Raw genomic sequence first — 15,295 nt, 5'->3', positions numbered from 1 at the left:
ACGGGCCTATACTCAACCACTAAGCCACACCAGTTGGGCAAAAACAATCCTTTTTAAAGAGAATAACAATAGTGCCCACCCTGTTTCCCTAGGGTCCCAGTGAGGACTGAACATCACTGAGGACACGTAATGCAGCAGCTACACAGAAATGCCGGCCGCTACCATCATTACTATTACTACACTGCGCCCGGTGATGGAATGTAGTTCTTCCACAGAACCACAAAGAATCATAATATCCTCAGGCTGGGGAGCATTAGGTCTCGTATTGGTCAGACAACAGCCACACCAGAATGCACAGAATCTGTGCATTCCAGCTCCTGCTGCCACTCCAGCACCGTGGGCCAATTTAATGTGGGAATACGCAGCACATCTGTCCATTTCCTCCTCCATCCCCACCCACTTCACTCCAATTCAAGGTCCCAGCACTGAGATTCCAGGGAACAACGTGGAGCAAAGAATTCTACAACATCTACTCCCTGTGCCTCCTCTCCCCGCAAGGTGTGGTGGGGTTTTTTTTTTAATCCATTATTGAAATTAACACGCCATTCCCAATCCCACCCATTATAATGATACCCCTCCAAATTCTAAGAATCCCTTATAAGGAAGGGGATGTCTTTTAAAAAATCAGAAAGCACAGCTGGCGTGCTTTGACATGACAAAACACCTCTTCCCACAGCTCCTGTTTGTTTTTCCCCTCTCCCCATCCCTCGGCTGAAGGTAAACACGGCTGTGTGGGATCACCACGTTCTACTCAGCTTTTGCATACGTAGAATAATCTACATTTTTAATCCATGCTCTACTACAAACCTTTATCATTCCATGGGTCGAATGTTGAATCATTTGGAATTAATGAATGAGTGAATGAACAAATGAATGAATGTATCTTTGTAAATCAAGGAATACACATGGATAAAATTAATACCCTGGCTTAAGAAATTGTTATTTTCAGAATGGCTCAACAGCAACACATGATTTTTGTCTGCTTTTGAGCAGTTCAGAATAGATCATCAAACACTAGTAAACACACACTAACCATCTGGTTAGAAATGAGATCATTTTAACACTTTAAAGGCAAAGGTGTTTTCGGAAGTACTACTTAACCTAATTTTTTTTTAAAAAAACACGTTGCTTTACTTATTAAAACAGAAGTATATTTTGCTTTATAAAGGATGAAAATCAAATGTCAGATGCATGGAAAACCCAAACATTCCGTGAAAGCGCCCTCTGAAACATAAACGATGCCCCTGACGCATGATTCCCTTGTGAAATTCTGATTTTTCCCTTCATTGACAGGGCACCTGAAGAATAATGTCAACCTGTAGTACTACAGGATACTGATTTATTTTACTCTTTGTTTTCTCTCCCCTAAAGGGAACGAATACCAAAGCAACACCCAGGTTAGGTTTAAAGGTTAACTTCATTTTATTGGTCTAGACCTCACTGCTCTAGTGCAGTGGGTGCCTACACAACTCCCTACCTCCCTGCATATTTTGTAAACTGTAGCTTTTTCCTGGGGGGTCTGGGGGGTGGGGGGGGCAGGAGGGAGAAAAGCAGCAGCTCCATGCATTTGGAAGACCTGCACCATGAAGCAGGCCTGGCACTCAGGCTTAATTAAGACAGGTATACACTCTGCTCGGTCCTCTTCTTCGCAGTAAGACGTGGGGAAGTCCTAGTGAAGGATTGAGGAAAGCGAGTCAATCGGCTTCCCTACAGGAAGTTACATTGATTTTGTAACAGCTCCCCAGACTCCGTAGGATGTTCCAGTGAGTCAGGTCCAGGAGCGGAAATGGTTACCAGGGCCACGTATCTACTTCCACATTTGCATAGGTAGGGGAAATTTTCCTTTTGTTCCCCTGCAGGCTTTTCGTATTTACTTTGTCTCTTTGATCACACCCATCAGATCCACCCAGCTGAGAGCAACTCACAAGGCAACAACAACAACACAAGCAGAGATGCTTGGAGGGTCCAGTGAAAAATGAAAATGTAGGGTCTGTTGTGCAAAAATTATTAAGAATTTCAAGAGGGGCCACAGCAGACCATTCAGTGGAGCCAACTGCACGGGTCTCGGCTCACAGAGCTGGCCCAGGTCCTGGAAGACGCTTGCCGGGCTCCCTGGGTTCCAGTAACCTTTAAGGACAAACTCAAATGGTCTCCAATATATCAAACACTCAGACACGAAATCAAAGCTGCCTGGAGAGCCAGCCCTTGGGGGGAGCAGGGAGAGCCCTGAGGTCTGCTCATTCTTCCCCTCCTACTGACTAGCGAAGCGCCCACCTTGCTTAATACAGATTGAAATCAAAAGCCACGTGGATGGCGGCTACCATTTCCACCGACTAACCTTCCTGTGGGCAAGCCATTCTTCTTGCCTCCAAGATGGCTCTGCGGCTCACAGGCAGCCATTTTCCTCTGCCATCTCATCATGCATTGCGCGAACCACGAAGAATTATGTTGGAGATTAAGTCCTAGTATCAACAGCGTCTTAAAATATCTCCACTATCTGGCAGGAACAACCGCGTCCTCAGTCACCAACGGAGAGAGAACAAGCTCCCATTCACCAGATGGAGCTGCTCAGGAGGAGGATCCTCGATTCTCAGCAGATTCTATCCTCCCCGGGAACTCTGGCCGCCTGGGACGGGGACTGGAAGGGAGTCCCTAGTTCCCAGCCCACGGGGACACTTTAAATAGCCATGAAGATAGCATTTCAAAATAATAACAGAACTCAAAGAACCGGAGGAACAGAATAAATGGTGTTGTAAAAGGAAATGGGGACATTACCATAATTAGAGCTTCTAAAAGGGACAGTAAACACTGGTTGGACGCTGACTTATTTCGGACGGCATTCAAGGCAGACGGCGAGAGCTGAAGTGGGGACAGCACCGGTGTTCGCAAGAAAGGAAAGGTGAAGAAAGCCGTTGTGTGGGCTTTGGACGACATCCTAAAACCTATTATTAAAAATATGTACACATTCAAAACACCCTTTGCCTTTATGAGGATGCTAGGCTTCACCTCGTCTGGCTTGACCATCAGTACGCCAGTGGGCCCTGGCTGGGTGGTTCAGTTGGTTGGAGCATCGTCTCATGCACCAAAAGGTTACGGGTTGGATCCCAGGTCAGGGCGCATACAGGAGGCAACAGATGGATGTTTCTCCCCCCGCCCCTCCCCGATTTCTCTCTCTCTAGAAATCAATAAAGCATATCCTTGAGTGAGGATTAAAATATATATTTGGAAGAAAAGGGGCCCCCATCACAGTCTAAGAATGTAAGAACCTAACTCCTTTGCCATCCACCATCACAAAAAGATGCACACACCCTCTTAATGGTGCAGTTTTCAATGTGGAAAGACACCTTTCCAGTGAGTTCTTCCCAGACAAGAATGACATTTAACACTGAAGAATGTCCCCATACGATCCCATACAGAGATCAAACATTTTTTTTAAATCTTCCCCGGAATGAGTGGGAGGCAGCCTGACCTAGCAGACTAGCACAGAGCGTCCCTTTAGAGACTGTGGGAGATGCACAGAAAACACGGGGGCAGCACCCACTAGATCAGTGGTTCTCAACCTTCTGGCCCTTTAAATACAGTCCCTCATGTTGTGACCCAGCCATAAAATTATTTTCGTTGCTACTTCATAACTGTAATGTTGCTACTGTTATGAATCGTAATGTAAATAGCTGATATGCAGGATGGTCTTAGGTGACCCCTGTGAAAGGGTCGTTCGACCGCCAAAGGGGTCGTGACCCACAGGTTGAGAACCACTGCACTAGATGGAGGGAGCCTGGGACAGGTCCTGCAGACCAGGACTTTTGGCCAGATGCACGAGAGGGTGCTGGGACTGTCCTTGGCGAGTGGAGTGACTGTGCAGGGTACAGCCACGGTTCTGCTGCTTTGCTTCTATACAGAGCTCCCCACAAGGAGGGCAGGCAGCCCCCCCTGAACTCCAGGCTGCAAGCCCGTCCTGGAAAAAGGAAAGGTTATCTGCCCTCACTGGGACCATGAAAAGCTCCTTTGCACTAGGCAAACATACCATTCCACGGTGAGCAATGCAAAGACAAACATGTTCTGGTACAAGAAAAATGCCCCAGGATTAGATGTTTTTTTCAAACCACGCACGCATGGGGTCAGCAGCTTAAAGTTCTGAAGCCTAGATTCCCTCTTCAAAAATTACTTTTTCGTTGAGAAGTTTTCTCTTTCATATTGGGGGGGGAAAAAAAAACCTCAAGAGGGACTTCCTCAACTGGAGAAAGACTTGGAAAAAGCCCAGAGCTAAACTCAAAGCAGTGATCTTGGCCAGGAGTTCCCTGGCTTCCCTTTGCTATTATTAAGTATCCTTCTGTTTGACTAAGAATTTCTCCACCTCTCACAAGCCATCTTTTTTCCTTCTGTGTCCAGAAAAAGCTGAAAACCATGTGTTTATAATGAGCCTGTTGCTATGCAAATGATTAAAACACATTACAAAAATCTTTCCTTTGAGTCAGGGGAAGATGAACTGCGAGTAAGAGTCCCTGTGCTGAACAGAAAAGCTGGCAAAAAGAATATGAGAAGCTAAGCGAAATGGGGAAAAAAATAAAAATAAAATAAATAAACCTATGACGGCCCCATCCCTTGAGTCATTTTAACCAAAGGTTTAGGGAAAACGAACGTTTTTACAGCCCCAAGGCAATGTGTCTTACAGTTTGGAGTGGGGTTAACAAACTTTCTTCTTAATCTCCTTGATTCCTATGGCTTCGTGACTCACCCTCCATCTGTCTATGAGGGTGTCCTTTTCACCAGTTTCTTCGCACTTCTGTGAGAATATCAAGAGATTTCTTTTTCCTTGTATGTGTACTCCTATGTGTATTCTCCTTTTAATATCTTTTGTCTTCTCCTTCAATTATCACCTAAAACTAGGGCCTGAGTGGTTCATTTCTCCCCCAACTCAATCATAGTATCTTGGCCGATTTCCCTCACTTATGAAGAGATTTGCTCTTCAAAGGTTATATCCAGGAGATGAGACACAGTATGTCAAAATTAATGTCAAAAAACAGAGCTTCTTAATTTTTTTAATTTAAAAATATATCTGCACTTGATCATTTCAATTAAGTCCATTGCTTTCTTAAACTGTTTGCAGCCAACAACATTTGCAAATTTTTGTTGTGTTGTTTTGTATAGTCCGTTTTTTGTTGTTGTTTTTAATCCTCACCTGAGGATATTTTTCCCATTGATTTTTAGAGAGTGGAAGGGAAGGAGGAAGGGGGGAGGGAGGGGGGGGAAGAGGGAGAGAGAGAGAGAGAGAGAGAGAGAGAGAGAGAGAGAGAGAGAGAGAGAGAGAGAGGTGAGAGATACATCAATTGGTTGTGTGTCTGCACGCATCCCAACCAGGACCAGGGATCGAGCCTGCAACCCAGGTATGTGCCCTCGACCAGGAATCAAACCCATGAGCCTTAGGTGCTCGGGCCGACGTTCCAACCACTGAACCACACAGGTCAGGGCTGTATAGTCCATTAACCTGCAAGCTTTCAAGGGTGGGATTATCTGGGGATAAGAAATGAAATACATGCCTTTTAATTATAACTTCCTTTCACCCCTATGTGTCTTAATATGCATGGGTCAACACACATCAAACTAACAAACAGTTTACTTCTACTAATGAACTCTCTTCAGAGAGGAGAAATGCTGGTCCTGACGAATTCTATAGAACCTGCTTCCCTCTCAAAGAGAGGGAGCCAGACCACTGCAAACATGTGTTGGGTGAAAACAAGTTTGGTCGGCTCCAGACAAAGGCTTATTTTTTAAGCACAGATGGTTGAAGGGTTGCCTCCTCCAACGGGTTTGCCCACAGTGAAAGACAGATTTCTATTTCTAATCTATGCAAATATCTTTCTCTGTGGGCATCACAAAGACGAACTGTTTGGTGGCAGACACGGCCACTCCCAGGTGCTCGCAGATGCCAAAGCCCATCTCCCACCTGAGCCGCCTGGAAACTGGGTAACAGCGGATGGCTGCAGAGTTAGTCACCACCCTCCTCCTCCCGTGAGGATTCCTGGGGAACCCCGCCCCACCGCTGCTCCTCCAGGCTGCTCTGCCTCAGGAGCTTCAACATTCAGATGGGACCCCAGATGCTTCTAAAACCTCCCGAAACTGCTCAGATTTCCGCCCTACCCCCACCCCACAAAGGCTCCTCATGACTCTGAGTAACATTCTTCACCTTGAATTCAGCTCATCTATTGGCCTCTAACACCAAACCCAGAAACCCTGAGCATTTAAAGATGCGATTCTGTCCAAACCATGTCTTCTTTATACTCTAGTCTATGTGCCTTCCTCCCACAGTAGGTCTCACTGAATCACACCTGAGTCACTGTCGGCGGCCCTCAACCTTCCCACGTGTATGTTAGTCCCTTCTGCGTTCCTTTCTCCCTCTATAAATCTTCCCTTTCTGTACTTACAATCTTTCTCTCTTATTTCTCCATCTCCCCAGGTTAAGTCTTTGATTTGTTCTGACACCCCTTGAAGCATTCCAGTTCTAAGGCACCTGGGGGCAACACAAATTCCTGAAATACTCATTCATATTCTCTCTCTCTCTCTCCCTCTCTCTCTCTCTCTCTCTCTCACACACACACACACACACACACACACACACACACACACACCTCCTCATGCTAACCCAGCTTCTAACTTTAAGCATCCTCCACCATAAAAGGTTATATCAGAAATCTACACAGTTCAGTTCTAATGTTTGAGCCTAAAAGTGTCCTCAAAGTGTTGCATTATTTTCTTTGTTAGTTTTTCTGAGCAAATGACAGTAATAGAGTTGGCTCCAGAATCTTGTGTTGGAAAACACTGTCCCTCCTTAGCGAATTTCATCTTAAACAGACCAAGCTAACTGAGCAAAGAGGAATTCTAAAGGAAAAGAAAAAACGTGCCCCCTCGTCCCCAGCCTCAATAACCAGCACCACCAACAACTCTTACTCTTTACCTCAAATTTGAGATCTAAACACTTTTTGCCTAGTTTTCAGCGTAGGAATGCACATATTGACAGCCAAATAATTACCTGGAAAATCTAAAACTATAAAGACCTTTAGAGGTTAATTAATGTATCGATTCCCGAGTATGAACGAACATCAGAACCACCTGAGGAATATTATTTTAAACAATACATCCTCCTGATCCCCAGCCTTAGACACTCCAATGCAGACTTCTGGTACAGCCCTAGAATCCCTATTTACAATAAACACTCCGGGTAATTAGGATATAGCAGGTCCTGGTCTGTTTAAGCAACTGGTCTATTCCAACATCCTACCCCATATGACAGTCTCCTCCAGGGACACCCCATCACTATCTGCTCTGTGCCAGCAATTCCAGACACCAGGGGCCTTGCCCTTCTATATGTCTGCTTGTCCCACGTTTTTATGGACTTAACTGTTAGAAACCATGTTCTTATGTTGAGCCAAGTAACCAAAGTCTTTCAATTCCTTGAACTTTACTATCAGCCCTAATTTTGTGTCCCAGAGCAGACACAGAATTCCTTCCCCAGAAGTCTTCATATATCCCAGAGCAACCACCACACCCTCACAAGTCTTCATTTTTCCAAACAAACTGATTTCTTTACCTTCATAAAGCACAATGCCCGAGTCCCTCGCCATTTCAACTGCTCTTCTGCAACCACAGACCTTGTAGAATAAGTCTGTCTAAAGTAGCAGCACTTCTTTTTTTCTCACGGATGCCTTTTTTCAATAGGCATTAATTTATAGCCCGTGTTTCAGTCTTGTTACTCATTGCCTTGCAGTTAATGGTCCGAGAGCCATGGATCGGCAAGTACTTATTAACCCAATGCTATGTTCCTAACTGTGTAAGTACTCAGCAAGGATTCATAAGCCAGCAGGTACCGTCCACATTTGAGGTGTAAATCATCTTGTACAGAAAGGGTTTAGCCCTAGCCGGTTTGGCTCAGTGGATAGAGTGTCGGCCTGTTGACTGAAGGGTCCCAGGTTCGATTCTGATCAAGGGCACATGCCCAGGTTGTGGGCTCGATCCCCAGTAGGGAGCGTGCATGAGGAGGCTGATCAATGATTCGCTCTTATCATTGATGTTTCTATCTCTCTCTTCCTCTCTGAAATGAATAAAAATATATTTTTAATAAAAACAGAAAGGGCTTAGATAAGTGAAATAACTTGAAAACAATGGATGGCAGTATACAACCGAGTGCTTCAAACGAATGGCACCTGAAAGACTGAACACAGGTTTCCTGGGTCAGACTGTGAGCTATCTCATGCCCTCTGTTTACAGAAAAACCACCTACTTAACAACAGATTTTATTAAAAAAAAGATGGAAGCCATTACCTCAAAATGTATATATAAAAATGTCAAGTACAACCTATTTCAGAAAGTTCAAATCTAAGAAGCCACACATGCACTCATCGAGTTGAATACCGCTTGTTCCTTGGTCTCGGCATGTCACTGGCACTGCTGCCACGCACTCGGAATGCCAGGATCCGGGGAAAAGGCAAAAATCAGAGAGTTCAAGCAATGCCTTTTATTACTGCAAATAACCATTTGACGAGCTAACCCCCCGACAAGGACATTTTAATGGAAAACTCTTACCAATAAGTGAACCATACCACCACCAACAGAAATGCATTTGCATCCTTCATAGAATCACAGACTATTCGAACTTGAGGAACTTATCCAAATCCCTCTCTTGGCAGATGAGGGGAAATATCACTTCAAAGACGGCAGGTGATTCTCTCCAAGGTTAAGCAGCCACTGAGCAGGAGGAAGGGACCAATCCCCGGGTGGGTCTCCCCTCATTCACCCTCAGACAATCCAAACTCTTGCCCCCTCAACATTTTCCTCAACTCTACTCCCATCTCCCGTTACCTTCCCAATCCTCAGATCCAAAGACTGAAGGTACATTTTGTTTGGGGACATTTTGAGGGAAGGAGTGGGCTACCCAGTAAATAGGAGGTTCATTTTTTTTTTATTCGATTCTAGCATATTTTCCCCACAGCCTCCAAGGAATACTGCTGTGCTGCTAGACACAAACTTCTACCTGATTCAGGATCACTGCTGTCTTATGAGCATTGTAGGGAACAGCTGAGTCGGAGTTAGCGACATGAATTCAAACAAATATTCTAAAGCTGAAAAGCAACTGGAAAAGAATCCCCATCCACTGCCCACTAAACACACGCACTCGTACACACACACACACACACACACACACACGCACACACCCTAGATCAACCACCAGCTCATGTCCTTCATCAGAAGCCTCGCCGCTCAGCCACGCCCTGACAGGGAATGCGGGGAAAATGCACCTACCTCGTGGCCTCCTGCTGAAGCCATGACACATTTGGCACGTAGAACATGACTCCGAAGAAAAGCAGAGGCTCATTAGCGAATTTGTCCAGATGTTTCTTCAGCGGTTTCTCCAGCTCCACCCATCGTGCCTGCTGGCTCTTGCTGAGAAACCAGAGGCCAAAGTAGTGCGTCTAGATAAAAGGGCAAAACAACATCAGTTCCTGCTCGCAAGGGCCTTCCCAAGACCACACAGGAAACGAGGCTCCCAGCCTCCCGGCCCCCGCGGTTCCCCGGCCCATACACAAGCATTCAGCTGTCACTTTCTTGACGTTGGGACGACTTAAAAAGAAACCACATGTACACATGTATTGTGATCGACACTGAGTACCCAGAGGCAGTATCCACACCCATGGCTGCTGTTTGTCTATGCGGGTGCGGATGCACCCATGTCAGGGAGAGGGGGTGGTGCAGGGTGGGGACCTCGCCGACTCTTTCCTCAGATCTCAAGGCTGACTTTCCCGTGGCTCCTGGTGCCTCGTGCTCTCACACGGAACAGGCCGGCCAAGGCAAGCACAGTCCTTGCACCTGCTGCAGAGGAACCGATGACTCAACTCCTAGGACAGTGGTTCTCAACCTTCCTAATGCCTCGACCCTTTAATACAGTTCCTCATGTTGTGGTGACCCCCAACCATAAAATTATTTTCGTTGCTACTTCATAACTGTAATGTTGCTACTGTTATGAATCGTAATGTAAATATCTGATATGCAGGATGTATTTTCATTGTGACGAATTGAACATAATTAAAGCATAGTGATTAATCACAAAAACAATATGTAATGATATATGTGTTTTCCGATGGTCTTAAGCGACCCCTGTGAAAGGGTCGTTCGACCCCCAAAGGGGTCGGGACCCACAGGTTGGCGACCCACAGGTTGAGAACCACTGTCCTAGGACAAAGCCTTCTGCCCACGGCCAGCGTCCACAGTGTGGAATATTTCCATCCAGTCCCAGATTTTAACTGAAAATGGAATCTCTCCTTTGGAGCTTTAATGGAGTCCTTTAAACCACACTGCCTCGACCACTTCATTTTACATGAACCCCAGCAAATCTCTCCTCCACGTCAAGCTTTCAGAGTGGTGGGGCCTCCTCTTCGCAGCTGCCATGGGGCCCCCAGTGGCTGTTCTTGGCCGATTATGGTGGGATTTGATAGATGAAAGTGAGATTTTTTTCATCCTTGGACATGAAGCCTCACCCAGTTTAGTTTTGAACGACGGGCTCAATGATGAAAACGGGTGCTTTTAGGCATCCGATCTTGTCTTCATATTAATTGATGCTCAGATTTCAGGATTAGCACAACAATCGCCAAAAAAACAGATCACTCACTGCTTTGGAAGCATTCTTTTCTATTTCAATTACAGCCTCGAATGCTGCACAGCACACCTGGAAACCTACCTTCAAAAGAATGTTTTCAGGACGATGTTTAATTTCCAAAGGCATTCCTGTGCAGATGTTCCCCGCCAGCTGGCCGCCCCTCCTCCATACTGTGGCTCACCCATGCCACAGCGCTACCCAGACCTGTGGGAAAGCTCTGACTCTGACTTTACTAGAAAACCAGACCTGGGCTCGCCTCCACACAGCTAGAGGCCCAAAACCTCTGCAGGGTGTTTTTAAGTGATACTTTCAGGTGGGAGCGGTGATTTGATCCAATTTCCTCCACGCTGTCCCAAAGGGCAAGTTCACACCAGAAGTCTATGCATTTCTCCAGCAACGAAATGCCAATAAACGGAGCCAAGATTCTATTTCTATCGACTCAGACAAACTGGCTTGAGTGAATTCCGACCCTATTGTTCCTCTCCCAGCTTCGGGGAGTCCGTGAGCTGTTCCAATGTGACTGATGACAAAGAGCAGCGGTTCTCAACCTGTGGGTCGCGACCCCTTTGGCGGTTGAACGACCCTTTCACAGGGGTCACCTAAGACCATCCTGCATATCAGATATTTACATTATGATTTATAACAGTAGCAACATTACAGTTATAAAGTAGCAACGAAAATAATTTTATGGCTGGGTCACAACATGAGGAACTGTATTTAAAGGGCCAGAAGGTTGAGAACCACTGACGTAGAGGAAGGGAAATGTGGCTGAGCTGAAGAAAACAGGCTCTGAAGTCACTCATCTCCCAGCTGTTGCCCTCACTGCCTCGGGGGCTGTGGCCAAGCTCCGGTGCCTCCTCACGTCTCAGAGCTTCCTCATCTGTAAAATGGGGATGCTGATGCCGCCTGTCACCCACAGGCTCCTAGGGGTGCAAATGCCGACCAGCCGTGCGTGTGGGGGGCACCTGTTAAGTAACCACTTCATAAACGGTGTCTTCTGTGGCTGCTGATGCTACTGCCACCATCATCGTCACTGGGAAGAAAAGCAGGCAAGCCTCAAGAATCTTGTTCATCAGCACTATTGGCTACCCCATGAACCACTGGGTCAGAAAACAGCAGTTGTCTGAACTACATGAGAGAAGGCAAGCCAAAGTCAAAGCTGGGAAGCCTGTCTGTCCATCACACAAAAATCTAAAAGGTGGAAGAGCCCTGGCCAGTGTTGGTCAGGTGGCTGGGGGTCATCTCGTGCCCCAAGAGACTGCCAGTTCCGTTCCCAGTCAGGGCACAAGCCCGGGTTTCAGGCTTGATCCCCGATCGGGAACATGCAGGAGGCAGCCTACTGATGTCTCACTCTCACATTGATGTTTCTCTCTCTCTCCCTTTCTCTTCATCTCTCTCTAAAAATCAATAAACACAAATGAAATAAAATGTGTAAGAAAAAAAATAGTCACAGAGCAGTGGCTCCCACAGGATTTTCTTGAGAGTCTCATTACGGATGTTGGTGGGACCCTGGCACATCACTCGGATGCTATCCTGGGAGAGCTATGATGGAGGCTCAGGTGAATCTTAACGTGAGGGAACCTGGGTACTTTATAAACTGGGAAAGAGGCCAAGACGGTTCAGCATTATACTGAATTCTGTTAAGGAGCACAGGGCCACAGAAGGGTATTTTGGACGGCCAGCGGCGAGTCTGCATAGCATAAATGAGGTAATATATGTAAACAGTAATGTGCTATGTAGTAAGTATTTTAGTTGGAAAAGAGCCCTTTTATAAGCATGGGTGGAGAAAGGGAGGGCAAACTTTACAGTTACTTAACAGGCCGCCCATGATTTAGTGTCTTTCGCTAAAAGTAGTCTTGACTTTTGGGGGTATAATTTATGGGCCTTACTTCATAACACTCACTCAAATTAGTAACATTCAAATTATAAAGGGCCCTCAGTAACTGCATTCACAGGCTATGATTGATTTTTCAAAAGGAAATTTTTTAAAAATTTGTTTCCTGCTCCTATGCTTTAATAAAGGCCAGTATTTTAAATTTCCTTTTCTCATTCCCATCCACCCAGTCGTTAAACAAGACCTGATCTCCTCCCAAAGAAAAGCCTGAGACAGAATATTCCACAGAGTATATATACACACCCAAGAATATTCTATAGAGTACACATACACACCCACACGCATGCACAGATAAATGCACACACCGGTGCGTACATTGAAAGGGGGGATGATGAGGTACAAGAGAAATCATGGTAAGGTAATAGGGTTGAGCCACCATTGATAGCACAGAACTCTAAATAACAAGGCAAACCACTTCTAATGCAAAAAAACACACCCTAATTCATGGCATAAGATTTGTGTTGTTGTTGCAACACATCCTTTTCCATAGGACACAGCATATTTCAGGGTGATTCGTTATGCATTTACCCAATAAAAAAAAATTACAGAAAACTACTCAAAATATGGGGTTTCCAATGCAGGGTAGAATTGGATGAGACAGGTGACCTGTCGGACCCAGTTGCTACCTACTCACAGCCAGACAACCTAATTGTACAAGTGCTGAGTTCACTTGTCAAGTAAAAAGCGAAGTCCATTCATGAGCTCCCCATCCGCACACTGTTCAGTGAAGTTATGCTCAAAGTAACCTTCTCCATGCCCTCGCCACCGCCCTCATTCCTACGCCAGCTGTATTTGGGCTCTGGGGTATTCAGTAGAGGAGAAAACCCATCTCAAAGTTCCTACCCACCCTAACTGGTTTGGCTCAGTGGATAGAGTGTCGGCCTGCGGACTCAAGGGTCCCAGGTTCGATTCGGTCAAGGGCATGTACCTTGGCTGCGGGCACATCCCCAGTGGGGGGTGTGCAGGAGGCAGCTGATCGATGTTTCTCTCACATCGATGCTTCTAACTCTCTATCCCTCTCCCTTCCTCTCTGTAAAAGATCAATAAAATATATTTTAAAAACAAAAACAACAAAAAAACAAACAAAAAAATGTTCCTACCCAGCTCTCAAGTTTGCAATGCGGCACTGGTGTGTTCTGCCATGTGTACACAGTGCCACGCAGGAAACGGAATCAGAACCTAACCGCTCACTTCAATTAACATGGGCACCAACCAACTTCCTGTGTGTTAGCCAAGGGACCATCCTCCCCTCAGGCCCAGCTGGGCCCACAGCAGGCCTGCTCACAGCTGCCTTGCCAACTTCCACTCCAGCTGCATTCTGGAAGCTGAGCCTCACTGCTAAACATCGCCACATGGTTGAGGAGAACGTAGTAGTGGATGACTCCGAATAGAAACCAGCTCCTCCGTGATCAAAGGGCTCCCACTGTGTTTCCCAAGTAAATGCGGGGAATACTTGATCGGTCGATCTCTGAGGCACCCAACCTAAGCCAGGCCCACCTCCTCCTCACCAGACCTCCTGGTGAGCTGTCAATCCCTTTTTATTCCTCTCGTTTTCTTGGAAAAACAGCTCAAGTGTGAATTCTGCAATGAGTTTATTGCAAATGATGAGAAAAGAAGACAGGAGAACCAGCTCCCAGGAGAAGAACCGTACCTCTCAATCAGTTACTAAAAATGCACCACTAAGAAAAGACACAGGGGAGCCACATTAAGTTGTCATTTTCATGAGTAGTTTCCTGGTTTGCTTGGCTTGGAGCTTTGCATTTGAACAGAGGAAGCAAACGCATATGCAGGCACTCAAAAATATGTTAGTTTCTTCAGTGATAGAGTGGTGTGTGACTACTTTAGTGTCAAAGTAAGGTCTCTCTCTTTTGGTATCATGAAAAGACTGTAGGGAGTCATGGTCTTCCAAAACAGTCTGGAGCATTGTTAGTTGTTTTTTTAAAATATGTTTTTATTGATTTTTAGAAAGAGAGGAAGGGAAAGGGAGAGAGAGAAACATCGATGTGAAAGAAAAACATCAATCGTTTGCCTCTGATGTATTTACTCCCACTGAGGACCCGGATATGTGCCCTGACAGGGAATCGAACCGGTGATCTTACGGTGCATGGCATGACATTCAACCAACTGAGCCACACCAGCCAGGGCCACTCTGGAGCATTTTTTTATTCATTTGTTCATTTATTTGTAGAGATGGTGTTATCCCTCTCCCCCTCCCCAGCAACATTGGCTATTAACAGGAAAAGATTTCTTGGGGATTGTTAGGTTTTTTTTCTAATTTTTCGACCAATGGCACAGCTTTAATGCTATTTGTAAGGGTTACAGACACAGCCTTGGCAATTACTAGGGATTAAGTCCATGATCTTATCTCAAGCATTCTGAAGAGTTAACCATCCAGAAGCAAAAGTTTAAAATTTCTTGCATGAAGTTGTAACAGGTTGCCTGCAGTACTTCAGTTGTAAAGTTAGAAACAGAGAGTTGCTCTGCCTCCACATAAAATATACAGGAATTAGGTAAAGCACTAAAACTTCCACCGAGGCTAGGGAAATACTTCTAAAAATGTCCAGGCGGACTCTGAAACTGCGCTTCATGCGATCACATTCCAATGGCTTTGGAAAATAAGCCACTGTTCATCAGGTGGATAATTGTACAAAACAACCTGTGTGCAATTAACCTCTCCCCTAGGTATGTCTGAGATTTCTAGAGCTGACACATCTATAATTTACTCCTGCACCACCTTCATTTTCCTGGCCAATCTC

At 45.6% G+C, this 15,295-nt stretch overlaps 1 protein-coding gene across 1 annotated transcript in view; it reads right to left on the bottom strand.

Moving 5' to 3' along the window:
- Window positions 1-15,295, bottom strand: part of PTPN14 (protein tyrosine phosphatase, non-receptor type 14) — a 101,851-nt gene that overhangs the window by 68,939 nt on the left and 17,617 nt on the right. The window contains 1 exon segment of the mRNA XM_023754754.1: window positions 9,295-9,464. Coding sequence (XP_023610522.1) covers window positions 9,295-9,464 — 170 coding nt within the window.

This window comes from Myotis lucifugus, unplaced genomic scaffold, assembly GCF_000147115.1.
Source record: "Myotis lucifugus unplaced genomic scaffold, Myoluc2.0 scaffold_65, whole genome shotgun sequence".
Taxonomy (NCBI): Eukaryota; Metazoa; Chordata; class Mammalia; order Chiroptera; family Vespertilionidae; genus Myotis; species Myotis lucifugus.
This window is presented reverse-complemented; position numbering and strand designations above follow the sequence as displayed.